The sequence below is a fragment of the Neophocaena asiaeorientalis genome, unplaced genomic scaffold, assembly GCF_003031525.2.
Source record: "Neophocaena asiaeorientalis asiaeorientalis breed wild unplaced genomic scaffold, Neophocaena_asiaeorientalis_V1.1 scaffold241, whole genome shotgun sequence".
NCBI classification, from domain to species: Eukaryota; Metazoa; Chordata; class Mammalia; order Artiodactyla; family Phocoenidae; genus Neophocaena; species Neophocaena asiaeorientalis.
In genome coordinates this window covers 2249737-2264390 of record NW_020172287.1, presented here as the reverse complement: position 1 = coordinate 2264390, position 14654 = coordinate 2249737, and the positions used below count along the sequence as shown (strand labels likewise).

Here is a 14654-nt window from a genome sequence, read left to right as displayed (position 1 = left end):
TGCCTTTTTTGTATCTTATTACTATACCAAATAAAAGTTGGGAATTCTAAGATCCCAGTTCAGTAACTGTCTAACCTAGGTAGAAAACTTGATTTTTATCCTTGAATGCTCTCTCCTGCCCATCATGGAGCCTTGGTCTTAATTATGATGGAAACATCTAATTCTTCCATTATTCCATGGCTTTTGCTGTGATTGTTCTGAGATTTCAGTTGAGACTTGTTTTAAAAGACATGGACAGCTCACTGGTTCATAATACATTGGAATAGCTGGATCCCAACTAGTAAGAATAAGCTGTGCAGGAATTAGTGCTCAATATATATTGTAAAAATTTGTTGAAATCTTTAAAAAAAAATGTACATATACACAATGGAATATTACTCAGCCATAAAAAAGAATCCAGCAACATGGATGGACCTAGAGATTGTCATGCTGAGTGAAGTAAGTCAGACAGAGAAAGACAAATATCATATGATATCGCTTACATGCGGAATCTTAAAAAAAATGGTACAAATGAACTTATTTACAAAACAGAAATAGAGTCACAGATGTAGAAAACAAACTTATGGTTACCAGGGTGGGAAGTGGGGAGGGGTGGGGGAGAGATAAATTGGGAGATTGGGATTGACATATACACACTACTATATATAAAATAGATAATAAGGACCTACTGTATAGCACAGGGAGCTCTCCTCAATACTATGTAATGACCTATATGGAAAAAGAATCTCAAAAAGGGTGGATGTATGTATAACTGATTGCTGTACAGCAGAAACTAACACAACACTGCAAATCAACTATACTACAATAAACATTTTAAATAAATAAATAAATAAAGTTAAGGGGGGAAAAAAAAAAACCCAGAGTTCCACATGGGGCAGTTGTGCGTCACACTTTAATAGCCACTCTGAGGCATCAGGTAGGACACCCAGTAACCACGAGATTCACACTGCAGTGGGAAAATGGAGGTCAGTGGTTTAAAGTGGGGAAGTAAGTCATCCCCTTACTGAGAAGACATGACTACATCAGAAAAACAGCAGCAAGTAAGCCAAGCAGAAACTCCTCTCTGCAGCCTGGGCACTGCCGTCCCAGGGCAGCCACTCCTCCCCTGAGCTCATGAGGGCTATGGTGGGGAGAGGGGGCTGCCAATGCCATTGTGGGGCCGAAGCTGTGGAGATGTGCTACCCTGGCATAAAATGGTATTGGGGCTCCCCCAGCTGGCACCCCTGAGCAGAGAGATACACCTTGGAGGGCTCAGGTGGATGTCAGCAGTGCATGTGCCTCCACTCACAGACACCGCCACTCCACCTGGCCCCAAGCGATTCCCACCCTGAGACATGCCCCCAAGTCAACATGGTAAGACCATTCCCAGAGCCCACTTGCCCCTTCAGCCACCCCAGACACTGAGAAGCCTCCTTTCCAGGCCTGACCAGGCAGGCTCAGAGGGGTGTGGACAGCCCAGAGGCATTCTGGAGCATCCTGCCCTTGGCTGATGGATGAACTACCTCTAGATCTATACGGTTCGGAATCTCATCCAGGGCCTGGTGGAAGCTGGGCCTCTGCTCAGCACAGAGGCAGGCGCAGGACTCACTTCTACCCACCCTCAGTCCTCAGGAGGGCTCCTGATGCTCCAGCCACAAAGCCACCACGAGAGGACAGCCAGCCTCAGCACAGGACCCTCCACAGGAAGCATGATAGGCTGGGAACACCGGGGCTGCAGCAGCATGCCCCACCATGCCCGCAGCTCTGGGAGGCCCACGTATACTTGGGGACCCTCCAAGAGGGTATTCTCTCAACTGGGCCACCCTAGGAAGTGGGGGCTGGCCTACAGGGTGCAGCAGATAAACAGAGGCCTTGTACAGGACTGCAGGGACATCCAGGGCTACTTAGTGGATGTGGGCCACCAGTCTGGCACAGATGCAGTTAGGGCCACAAGGCCACTCTCAGAGGTTCTGATGTGGAGAGGACCCTTGATTTTCTCGGACCGCAACAGAGCCAGACCCACGTCCCCCAGGCCTGCCCTGTACTTGCCGGCTGCCTGCCCCGACTTGGTGAGCACAGAGGTGCCAGGGGCAATGCTGCCCACGGGGAGGGGGCCTGAGAGCTGTACTGGGAAGAGGCGCTTTCGGATGACACCCATGTGGTGGGTGCGAGCCGTCAGCTCCTGGCCAATGTAGCAGCCTTTGGTGAAGCTGACGCCATTCATGAAGGCCAGGTTAGACTCCAGCGGTAGGGCTACTCCTGGGGGCAGGTCATGGACCCCCTCGGGAACGCCTGTAGAGGTAGGGAGAGGCTTGGTGAGACTAAGGTGTCCTCCAGAGCTGGGGACTCAATCAAGAGTGGCCGGGGGTACTGGCCTGTAGGAGTCCCACCACCTGACCCACCACAATCCTCTGGGTCCCTACTAGAACCCCTTCTTGTCCCTCCCCATCCTCCAGGTCCCTACTCTAGCCCCCGGCTCTGGTCCCTGGGTGAGGACCTTGGTCTGGCCCTCAATACTACCCACTAAAGAAGTCGACCCTACCCCTGACCCCGGATCTCTGCTCTCTACCCTGGCTCCTCCCAGTGCCTGGGCTCACCACACAGTTTCCCCAGGGCTCTGTGTCACACCCCTCCGGTCCCTTCCCATCCCACCCTGTCCTTCCTCTGCCCCCATCCAGCACCACTCCTCTACCCCCGACCCTTCCCCAGGTCCAACCCCATGTCCATACCTTGCTGGTACCGGTGTCGGTGATAATCCTGGAGGTCCCCAAGACGGCCCCCGAGCACCAGGGCTGAGCCCTCATCCTGGGAGAGGAGCCGCCAGCCCATGCGAGCAGTCCGGGGATCACGGGTGAGGATGGTGGTGCACTCGGCCTTCTCCTGAAGCAGCACAGCCCTGCCGGCCTCCTTAGGGGCACAGGGCAGCACGGCCCACACCCGCAGCTCGGGGCATGGCTCCACGGTGACCCTCCGCCGGATCTTGTGCAGCACCAGGTGCCTCTGCAGCGCATCCAGCACTGCGCTGTCACACTCCAGGAGGAAAGTGGGCTGCTCGTGGGAGCCCTCAGGGAGCCTGCGGGGAGAGGAAGGGGTGCATGGGGGCGGGCACGGCACACCGTGGAAAGTGCATGGAGTCAGGCCGCGGCCATACGTGGCTGTGCCTCCCAAGTGCACCTCGGACCACCTAGTAAAGCTGCACAGCACAGCCATGTGCTGGAGACCTCATGGCACCACCCCTCCCCGCCCAGGGAGGAAACCCCAGGAAACAGTCTGGCAGGTGGAGGAGAGGGCTTGGCCCAACAGGTGGGAAGCAGGGCCCTGGGACCACGGTGGTGTCTGGTGCGCAAGGTGAGGCGGAAAGGCACAGACGGCCACACTGAAGTCCAGGATTTGTCTCCTCCAGCCCTGAGAAGCCACTGAGAAGCCAAGGGTCCTAAGGCAGGGCACACAATGGATTTCAGGAGGGAGGTGGGCAGGCAGGAAGAGCTGGGAGGACAGCAGACAGCTGACGCAGGTGAGGTGCATGGTGAAGCCACACCCTACCCATGCCCACCTCCCACCTCCCCTAGGGAGGCTCCGCAACCTGATCAGGGCTCCAGAACCATCCTAACCCTCACTTCAGGCAGCCCACATCCACGGAATGACCCCAGATCCTGTTGTCATTGACGGATGGATGATGGGGCCCTTACAGACAGATGAGCACAGAGGAGAGACCAGTGCACCATCAGACATGGTGGAGGGGCCCTAAGTGGAGACATCCAGGACCCAGTACATGGCTGGGGTCCTGGTTATAGATGTGGCTTGAGCAAGGACCCGCAGCTGGGTGGGAGCTGAGACACAGAAGCGGGTAAGACCTTCCAGGAGCACATATAAGACAGAAAGGTCATCAGCTGGTACCCCAGACCCCTCCTCCAGAACCCATCAGCTGTGCCCCCAACCCCCTCCCCAGGCAGGAAAGGGTTAACTGCTGCCCTGGAGCAGCCAGTCACCCCCCGAGGAAAGAGCTACAGAGGCTTGCTTGGTGGGTTCACCTTACAGCACAAACCCTGTCATGTCCATGCATATAACTATCAGCCACGGGTCCAATAAGGACAGGGACAACCAGGTGGAACACAGCAGGCTGTAGCAGCAAGTCAGGTTAGCACCTCACCTTCCAAACAGTCCTCAAAGAAGGTAAAAAATGAGATCAGCTGAGGGGTGGAAAAAGGATCATTTACGGATGGAATTAAAATGCCAGAAAAAAACAGAAGAGTTCAAAGGCGCTGCCTCAGATAACCACATGGAAAGAAGTTCAAAATCACTTATCATGAAACAAAGGCAAATTAAAACCACGATGAGATACCACGACACAACTATCAGAAATAAGAACATCCAAGGCAGTGAGGATGCAGAGGAGCTGGATCATTCAGCCTTGCTGGTGGGAACGTAAATGGAACAGACATTCTGGAAAATGGTTTGCAGTCCTTTATAAAACTAAACATGCAGCTGCCACACAACCCAGCCATTGTACTCCTGGGTATTTATCCCAGAAAACACCCCAGGTGTTCACATAAAACCTGTGCATGAATGTTAGAGGCATTTTTATTCTTAACAGCCAAGAAATGAAACCAAAATATCCTTCAGTTGGTGAATGGTTAAACACACTGTGGTCCATTCCCTCAATGGAATATTACTCAACAGGGAAAAGGAACAGACTACTGATGAAGCCAAAGGGCATCAAGGTGAGTGAAACCCAATCTCAGAAGACTCTGTTTGTACGATATTCCTGAAATGACACGATCGTAAAGATGGAGAGCGAGCAGGGCTGAGGGGATGGGAAGGGCAGTATGCCCACAGAGGGCAGAAGGGAGCCTGATGGTAATGGAGCAGCTCTGCCTTGATCGAGGTTACACAGGTCTACATGTGTGATCAAATCAGAGCTGCACGCATGAGAGCACGTGGAAATCTGGGAGAACCTGAGGGCGCCCTGTGGCTGGCCCATGTCCGTCCCAATTGTGACCCTGGACTATAGGAGGCAAGATGAAGCCACTGCAGGGACTGGGTGAAGGGTATATGGGACATCCCTGTTCATTTTTTTGTGGCTTACTGTAAATCTATAATTATTTCGAAATAAAAAGTTAAAAAGAAAGAAGAAAAAGGAGCTGCCTCTGGAGAAAATTGGTCCATGCCGGTGAGAAGGAAGACAGCAGTCGGTCAATTTTCATCAAAAGCCTTTTAATGTTATTAGGTTTTTTAACCATGTGCAGGTACATTTTTATTTTTTATTTATTTTTTATATCTTTATTGGGTCATTTTGGTACATGACTCTTTTTGAATTATGGTTTTCTCAGGGTATATGCCCAGTAGTGGGATTGCTGGGTCATATGGTAGTTCTATTTGTAGTTTTTTTAAGGAATCTCCATACTGTTCTCCACAGTGGCTGTATCAATTTACATACATTTTTATTTTTTTAATCTCCGATAAAGGAAGCAGACAGAAACAGTATGAAATACTGGCAAGGGGAGGAATTGGGCATGGGTGGACAGAATGTGAGGTTGTAGGGGAGAGTAAACCTTGGAGGGAAGAGGGAGAAATGAGGGTAAAGCCATACCCAAGGAGGGAGGAGGCCCAGCATGGGGAGGGCCCTGAGAAGGACTGGTGAAGGGACCACCAGAATGCCGGGGTAGACAGGCCCCAGGCTGATGCCCCCATCTCACTCACGGGGTGGATGTTCCACGGGGTTCAAGACAAATTGGGTGGGGCAGGGCCAGGCTCTGGGCTCAGACACTTTCTGAGCTACCTGTGCAGATGGCCATATGCCATTCAGCCCCTCAGGACCAACAAAGCTTTAATGCACCCCTGCTCCCCACCACCCCAAATCAGACTGTCTGCTGCCCCTGCTGCAGTTGAGTAACAGGGGACAGGTCAGAAGAAGAAGGGGTGAAGTAGGGTGAGCCTGTGCTCAGGGCAGCTTTCTTGGCTGGCATGGCCAATGTGTGGGCTGGAGCACTCTCTGTGGGGCCATCCTGGGCACTGCTGAGCACTGAGAGCACCCTGGGCCCAGGCCACTAGAGGCAAGGAGCATCCACGCCTGAATGACAACCACACATATCCCCAGACGTCACCAAGTGCCCCTGAGTAGAGCTGCCAGATAAAACATAGGATGTCCAGTCAAATTTCAATTTCAGAAAACAGTGTAATGTCTTTAGTAAATGCATTTCCCAAACACTGCGTAGGTCACCTCCTAAAAAGTCACCCGTGTCTGTTTGAAATTTAGCTGGGCAACCCACAATTTTATTTGCTAAGCCTGGAAGCCCCTCCTAGGGGTACAACCGCAGCAGCAGGAAAAGGAAGGTCGAGGGGCACCTGCAGCCTCCCCAGCCGGCCTGGCGGGCAGGACCTGGATATAGCATGTGGTGGCAGTGCAATCCCAGGTGTCCATCCTCGCCCACCCTCCTGCCCAGGACGCAGGCTGTGAAAACCCAAAAAGGGAGGGTCAAGCCCACCTAACTCCTCATCCAGAACTCCCAGAGTGCCCTCATCCAGCAGCCCAATGCCCTGCACAGTACCTGACACCCTGGTACCCACCACCCCCGTAAACACAGGGACCTCACTCCTCGAGTGCAGCCCTGGATCCAGCTCTGCCCAGGGTCAGGGTCTTCACACATAAACAGACCCCCTCAGGGGCACTGCAGGTACCAGGTCATGAGGCATGGGGCACAAGGGGGCTAGCAGGTAAGGGACACACAGGTGCACAGAGACCAGACCCAAATGCCTGTCAAGGAGTGGTGGCACTCACCAGGGGCCTTGGACTGCTGCAGGACTGTACATGGAGGACCCTGTCAGGCTGGCATACTCCAAGTCACCTAGGGGAACAGCCTACAGTGTGCCCATGGGGGACTGAGTATATGGAGCCCTATACGCTCCCCACAAGGCAGGAAGAGGACAATCCAGGGGCCCACAGATCATGGCCACAGCAGGAGGGCAGAAGAGACGTGGGTTAAATGGAGGCTCAGTGGGGTTGCCATAGGAACCATGAGGTCCTGGGCAGAGATGCACTAGCCCCACTGCCCACCTTCCCTCTGCTGGGTACACACATACCAGGAACCTGCTGAGACCAGACTCAGCATGGAGCCAGCTGAGATGAGCACCAGGGGAACCAGGCATGGAGAGAAACAAGTGAGCAGTGGACCATCCGAACCCTCTCCAGGCAACCCTGGCCGGATGGCCCCCAGAGACACCCCCCAGAAACCCATAGACAGAGACTTCAGTGTGTCCCACAAAAGCCAGAGCAGCCCAGGACCAAAACCTGGAGTATCTCCTCTGCAGCCAGCACTTAAGGCCTCCATCATGAAGACAGAGGCCCAGGAAGCAAACACATGGTCAGAATGAGGAAGGACTTTCAAAACACAAAGCCTCGGGCTTCCCTGGTGGCGCAGTGGTTGAGAGTCCGCCTGCCGATGCAGGGGACACGGGTTCGTGCCCTGGTCGGGAAGATCCCACATGCTGCGGAGCGGCTGCGCCCGTGAGCCATGGCCGCTGAGCCTGCGCGTCCGGAACCTGTGCTCCGCAACGGGAGAGGCCACAACAGTGAGAGGCCTGCATATCGCAAAAAAAAAAAACCACAAAGCCTCAGCTGAGGGGGTGAGGAGTCAAGCCACAGACTGGGAGAAAAGGTTTGAAAAGTCACATCTGACAAAGGACTGTCACTCAAAATATACAAAACCACTTACAACTCAAATAAGGAAACAAACAACCTGATTAAAAATGGGCCAAAGACCTCAACAAACACCTCCCCAAAGATAGGTGGCAAACAGCGTACGAAACGATGCTCCACGTCATATGTCATCAGGGAAAAGCAAATTAAAAAAACAACAAGCTACCATTACACACCTATTAGAATGATCAAAATCCAGAACACTGACACCACCAAATGCTGGTGAGGTTATGGAGCAACGGAAAGTCTTCATTCATTGCTGGTGGGAATGCAAAATAGTACAGCTACTTTGGAAGATATTTTGGTGGTTTCCTACAAAACTACACATATTCTTCCCTTACAATCCAACAATCACACTCCCTGGTATTTACCTAAAAGGAGATGAAAACTAACCGCCACACAGAAACCTGTACACAGATGCTTATAGCACCTTTATTCATAATTGCAACAATATGGAAGCAACTGCTGAAGTCCTTCAGTAGATGGATACATAAACTAGTACATCCAAACAATGGACTATTATTCAACACTAAAATGAGCTATCAAGCCCTGAAAAGACATGGAGGACACTTAAATGTATATTACTAAGTGAAAGAAGTCAATCTGAAAAGGCTGCATACTCCGTGATTCCAACTACGTGACATTCTGGAAAAAGTGAAACTATGGAGACAGTTCCAGATCCAAAAAGATCCTTTCAGTGGTTGTGAGGAGTTAGGAGGAAGGGAGGGTTGAATAGGTAGAGCACAGAGGATATTTAGGGGTAGTGAAACTACCATATATAATAGTACATACACATTATTATACATTTGTCCAATTTGTCCAGCACCAGCAGTGAAACCTAATGTGAATTAAGGACTCTGAGTAATTTTGGTGTTAATGCAGGCTCGTCGACTGTAAATAACATACTACTTTGGAGGAAGAGGTTGATAACGGGGGAGACTATGCATGCGTGGGGGCAGAGAGTATATAAGAAGTCTCTGTACATTCCCCTAAATTTTGCTATGAACCTAAAATTGGTCTAAAAAGTCTACTTTTTCTTTTTTCTTTATTTTTTTGGCCACGCCACATGGCTTGCAGGATCTCAGTTCCCTGACTAGAGATTGAACCCAGGCCATGTCAGTGAAAGCTTGGAATCCTAACCACTAGGCCAACAGGGAACTCCCTATAAAGTCTACTCTAAAAACAAAAAGCTTGTTGGTAGGAATGTAAATTGATACAACTGCTATGGAGAACGGTTGGAGGTTCTGTAAAAAACTAAAAACAGAACTACCGTTTGACTCAGCAGTCCCACTACTGGGCATATACCCTGAGAAAACCATAATTCAAAAAGAGACATATACCACAATGTTCATTGCAGCACCACTTACAATAGCCAGGACATGGAAGCAACCTAAATGTTCACTGACAGATGAATGGATAAAGAAGATGTAGCCCATATATACAATGGAATATTGCTCAGCCATAAAAAGAAATGAAATTGAGTTATCTGTAGTGAGGTGGATGGACCTTGAGTCTGTCATACAGAGTGAAGTAAGTCAGAAAAACAAATAATGTATGCTAACACATATATATGGAATCTAAAAAAAAAAAAAAAAAGGTCATGAAGAACCTAGGGGCAGGACAGGACGCAGACCTACTAGAGAATGGACTTGAGGACACGGGGAGGGGGAAGGGCAAGCTGGGACAAAGTGAGAGAGTGGCATGGACATATATACACTACCAAATGTAAAACAGATAGCTAGTGGGAAGCAGCCGTATAGAACAGGGAGATGAGCTCAGTGCTTTGTGACCACCTAGAGGGGTGGGATAGGGAGGGTGGGAGGGAGGGAGACGCAACAGGGAAGAGATATGGGGATATATGTATTTATACATTTATATATGTATAAAGCTGATTCACTTTGTTATAAAGCAGAAACTAACACACCGTTGTAAAGCAATTATACTCCAATAAAGGTGTTTAAAAATAAAAATAAATAAAATTGATTAGTTTGAAAAAAGAAACAAAATTGAGTTATTTGTAGTGAGGTGGATGGACCTAGAGTCTGTCATACAGAGTGAAGTCAGAAAGAGAAAAATACCATATGCTAACATATATATGGAATCCAAAAAAATGGTACTGATGAACCTAGTGGCAGGGCAGGAATAAAGACACAGACATAGAGAATGGACTTGAGAACATGGAGCGGGGAGGGGGAAGCTGGGGCGAAGTAGAGTAGCATCGACATATGTACACTACCGAATGTAAAATAGTTAGCTAGAGGGAAGCAGCAGCATAGCACAGGGAGATCAGCTCGGTGCTTTGCAATGACCTAGAGGGGTGGGATAGGGAGGGTGGGAGGGAGGCTCAAGAGGGAGGGGATATGGGAACATGTGTATGCATGTGGCTGATTCACTTTGTTGTACGACATAAACTAACACAGCATTGTGAAGCAACTGTACTCCAATAAAGATCTATTACAAAAAAAACAAAAAGCTAAAGCTTTATCTGAGAGATGCTCCTACATCCGGACCAGGGCGCACTGAGGAAGGAACAACTCAAGGATGGGAAACTAGAAGCGTGACAGTTTTAATGAAAAATTCCAGGAAGTTCCCTGGTGGTCTAGTGGTTAGGATTCCAGGCTTTCACTGCCCTGGCCTGAGTTCAATCCCCAGTCCGGGAACTGAAGTCCTGCAAGCTGCGCAGCTGGCCAAAAAAAAAAGAAAAAGAAAAATTCCAGAGAGAAGATGCAGAGAAAACACCAGGCAGAGAGCAAGCACGAAGAAAACAGGAAAGTCCCAGGCTCCCAGGCGGGACAGCCAGTTGCCAGTGTGTCCCTCTCCCCAGAGAGCAGACCTCGGTGAGATCAGATGTAGGTAAAGGGCCAAGAGCAACCAGGAGGGGAAGGATCACATCCCATGAACTACCAGCAGGCATCAGACCAGAACAAAGGCATAGCGATGGGGTGGAAGGCCAGCAGGACTGGCACCCCATGCCCCAGATTAGAACTGGGAGAGAGAAATCTGGACATTGTTTACCAAGCCCCCAGGCCCAAGAGCAGCCATCTGAGGGAGTGTTCTCATGTCTTCTCTCCTCTAACTGCTCAGGAGAAGTGGGACCACTAACTCAGGCTGTCTCTTTCTGATGGAATGAAGACCCCACCCCACCCCTCGGGGCAGCACTCCCCACAAAGGACTTTGAGTTGGAATCTCAGAAGAGCACCTGGGGTCAGGGGGCGTCATCACAGTGCACCCCAATTCCTTTAGCACACAGACAGCAAGTGGCACTGCGATACCCCATTCTCAGGAATTAACAAGAGAGAGAAAAACAAACTCCTCTGTAGGACAAATCAGGGCATCCACAATGTGTGGAAAGAGCCACTACACAAATGCTTGGTGACAAGAACTGCTGGCCCAGCAGCTAAGCAAAAACGCTTCAGACCTGAGGAAAAGTATGAAGAGAAAAAAACCCCTAGAAACAAAAAAATTTTACACTGTAGAGTGACTTACGAGGATATAAAATTCATTATAACAAGAATGCAAAGGCATAAAGATGTAAAGGCAGACTGGAGACTCAAGGAAGAAAATTTGGGGACCAAAACAACATCATTACAACAGATAGATTAACTGAAAATTACTGACACAGAGGGTTTAAGATAATCAAAGAACACAGTTTCTAAAAGAGATTAAAGCAACTACTGGGAAGGTAATAATTACATAAAACAGATAATGACAACAAACCTTTTCTGTAAAGAACCAGACTGTAAATAATTTAGGTTTGCAGCCACACTGTCTCTACCACATTATTATATTACTAATTATACTTTTGCCATTGGAAAATGAAAGTAGCCATACAGTATACAAACAAATGGGCATGCAGCATTCCAATCAAACCTTGGTCAAAGTATGACCAAGGGTCATACTTTACTGAGTCCTGTTCCAGAGTCATACAGCCCACCAAGTGCCCAGCAACATGACGTGAAAGAAGACCCAAAATACAACACATTGTCATAACACTTCAAGGCATCAGGATGAAAAAGAGCCCTGAAGAGTGTCCAAAGAAAAAGCAGTCACACACAAAGGCTCAAAAATAAAAAGGCACCAGGCTTCTTGACAGCAATGCCAGTTGTGGCTTCAATGTTTTCAGGGACGATTTTCAGCCTAGAATTTTATGCCCAGCCAAGCTATCAGGTAAAACCATTTGAAGGAGTCAAAGGTCCACCTGAAGTATCCTACCTCTCAACAAGGCACTAAAGAACATACTCCTCCAGCAGGCAGGCACTGAGGAAGATGCAGACAAGAACCCACAATAGAAGAGGGACATTGGAGTTTCCAGGGCAGTTTCAGGCAGAGCAACGACCTGCAACTGCATGAGAGGTTCTAGAAGAACCTCTGAGAAAGTCTGAGAAAGCTAAGCAAGTGAAAACCGAAAGCTCTATAGCTCTAAAGGCCACTGACTTGGCTTGTCCTGGTGACCATCACAGAAAGTCATGATAAAATCAGCACTGACTGATGTAAAACACCAAACGCTAATAATCACTGAATACGGAGAGCTAATAATCACTGAATCACTGAATTGGACAGAAATGTGTGTACACTGGAGAACTCAGGAAGTAGTGGCACAAGCCAGTAGCGCAGAGACTGCTCCCTGCAGTGTGGCTCCAGGTGCCAAGACCCCTTCTCCGTGCGGTGGGTCTGAGCAGGATCAGAGGCCAGGAGCAGGGACGCCCAGGCCCTCCCATTGGTGAGTGTCACTGGCCCATCCCTGGGTGCAGGCTCCAGCTCACCTATGGCTGCCCTGCCCCGGTGCCCTCCCCCAGGTGCCCATCCCCAGCCCACCCTGTGTGCGGGTCCCCAAGTTCCCTACCCTGGGCGCGCCTCCCATCCTCAGGCGCCCTCCCTTGGAGGCCCACCTCGGCACCCCCTATGCACAGGTTCCCAGGTGTCCCTTCCCCTGGATGCCCTGTCCTGCATGTCCTCTCCTGGATGTCTGTCCTGGGCCATTGGTAGCCCTCCCCTAGGTGCCCTGCCTCTGGGTGTCCTTAGTTCCGCCCCCTGTCCGCCCCTCCCCGGTGCCTACCCCTCCCCTGAGAGCTCTCCATGGGAGCCCATCCTCCAAGCCTTCTCATGCCCGCTCCTGGGTGCCCTTCCCCTGGGTGATACCCCCTCCCCTACCCCGGTCCCCCGGAGCCTGCGCCCCAACCCGCTCTCACCCGTAGAGAATGACGTCATAGAGGGTGCGTCCCTGGACGTTGAGAAAGTGGGCGTAGCCCGAACGCGCCGAAGTTGAAGCCTCGCCGGCCGCAGGACCTGGAAGCGGCAGCTCATTGGTCAGCAGACCCAGGAGAAAGGGCGCAGAGTCCGGCCCACGCACGCGTACCAGGGCGCGCTCGTCCAGTAGGAAGCAGGCCCACGCCGCGCTGCCCGCGGACTCACCACTCGGTGCTCGCTCGAGTAGCCAGGGTGAGGGTGGGCGGACCTTGCGCGGGGGCGACGCCTCGGGCTGTCACTCCCCCGCCCACCTATCCTGAGCTGGCTTCTGCTCCTGCAGTTGACCTCCTCCTCGAGCCTCAGAGAAGTTTCTGCTTGCTTTATAGTGGTGAGCCGCTCATAACCTAAACTTTACCACCTTAACCATTTTTGGGTGCACATTTCAGGGGCATTAAGCGCGTTCACACTCTGTTGCAGCCATCCCCATCATCCAGAACTTTCTCACCTTCCCATACGGAAACTCCACCCCCATCAAACGCAGATCCCTATCTACCTCCCCAGTCCCTGGGAACCCCATTCCACTCTGTCTCTATGAACCTGACTCCTCTGGGAGACTCATAGAAGTGGAGTCATGCAGTATTTGTCCTTTTGTGCCTGGCTTGTGTCTACCAGGTTCCACCATGATGTAGCATATGTCAACCTTTTTAAGGGCTGAATGATGTTCAATTGTATGTGTATACCATATTTGAATTATCCATTCACCCATTGGTGGACATTTGTGTTGTTTCCACCCATTGGCTGTTTTGAATAATGCTGCTATGAAGATGGGTGTACAACTTTGCTTTCAGTTCCTTTGTAAAACAGACACTCCTGTGTATCCTATACTCTCACACTACCCTTCACTTCTTATCACTAAATGTGTGTGGGGGGGGAGGGTCCCCCACAGCACACAATTCTCTGACACCAGCTAGGTGTCTTAAAATTTAACTCAATTTTTAATCCATCTACCTGGAGGTAGCATGAGATCCCATAAGACTGCCACACACACTGTCTCATACACTCACACTCTCCCCCTCCCCACTTCAGATGCAAGTCGAAGTCCAGGTTGTCACCTGTGCTTCTGACCAACCAGCTATAGATCAGAGGTTCCAACAGCCCTCTCCTTGGGTTCAATTAGTTTATTAGAGTGGCTCATAGAACTCAGAGAAACATTTTACCTACCAGATTACTGATTTGTTATAAAAGGATATAAATCAGGAACAGCCAGATGGAAGAGAGCAAAGAGCAAGGTATGTGGGAAGGGGTACGGAGCATCCATGCCGTCTGAGCACACCGCACTCTCCCCAGATCTCCACGTGTTCCCCAACCCAGAAGCTCTCCAAACCCAGTCCTTTTGGGATTTTACAGAGGCTTCATTACCTAGATGTGATTGATTAAATTATTGGCCATTGGCTGTTGATTCAACCTGCAGCCCATCACTCCTCCCGAGAGGTCAAGGGGTCAGGCTGAAAGCTCTAACCCTCTAATCACACGGTTGGTTCTAGCAACCAGCCCCCATCCTTAGGGGCTTTTCAAAAGTCACCTCATTAACATAAACTGGTTGACCAGAACTCCCTAGGGTTTTCCAGGCCCTTGGTCCCCTCCCAGTCGGCTTCCTGGTTGTGAGCAGCCAGGCCTGGAATGCAGTTCCACTGGCCTTTCATGGAAAAGGTCTTCCTCTGTTGGGCCTGTGTTCCTAGGGTGACCCAGCACCTCCCTGTCAGCCCTGTGAGGTCAGGGAGGAAACCATTCG

General features: G+C 50.4%; 1 protein-coding gene across 1 annotated transcript; it reads right to left on the bottom strand.

The window, feature by feature from the left end:
• Positions 1–855: 855 nt before the first annotated feature.
• On the bottom strand, positions 856–13394 carry IBA57 (iron-sulfur cluster assembly factor IBA57). The gene is made up of 4 exons (XM_024765125.1): positions 13368–13394; positions 12865–13130; positions 2709–3052; positions 856–2271 (listed from the first exon to the last, which is right to left on the bottom strand). The coding sequence occupies exons 1-4, from the start codon at positions 13392–13394 to the stop codon at positions 1880–1882; spliced, it is 1029 nt and encodes a 342-aa protein (XP_024620893.1). The 3' UTR covers positions 856–1879.
• Positions 13395–14654: the final 1260 nt, after the last annotated feature.

What these genes read in the sequence shown, in the direction of transcription:
- IBA57 (XM_024765125.1), bottom strand. Translation starts at nt 13,394, where the DNA reads ATGGGGGTGGAGTTTCCGTATGGGAAG. An exon ending in TGGAGTTTCCGTATGGGAAG is followed by an intron (nt 13,131 to 13,367) that starts GTGAGAAAGTTC and finishes CCCCCGCGCAAG; the next exon opens with GTCCGCCCACCCTCACCCTG. An exon ending in CCGACACCGGTACCAGCAAG is followed by an intron (nt 2,272 to 2,708) that starts GTATGGACATGG and finishes CTACCTCTACAG; the next exon opens with GCGTTCCCGAGGGGGTCCAT.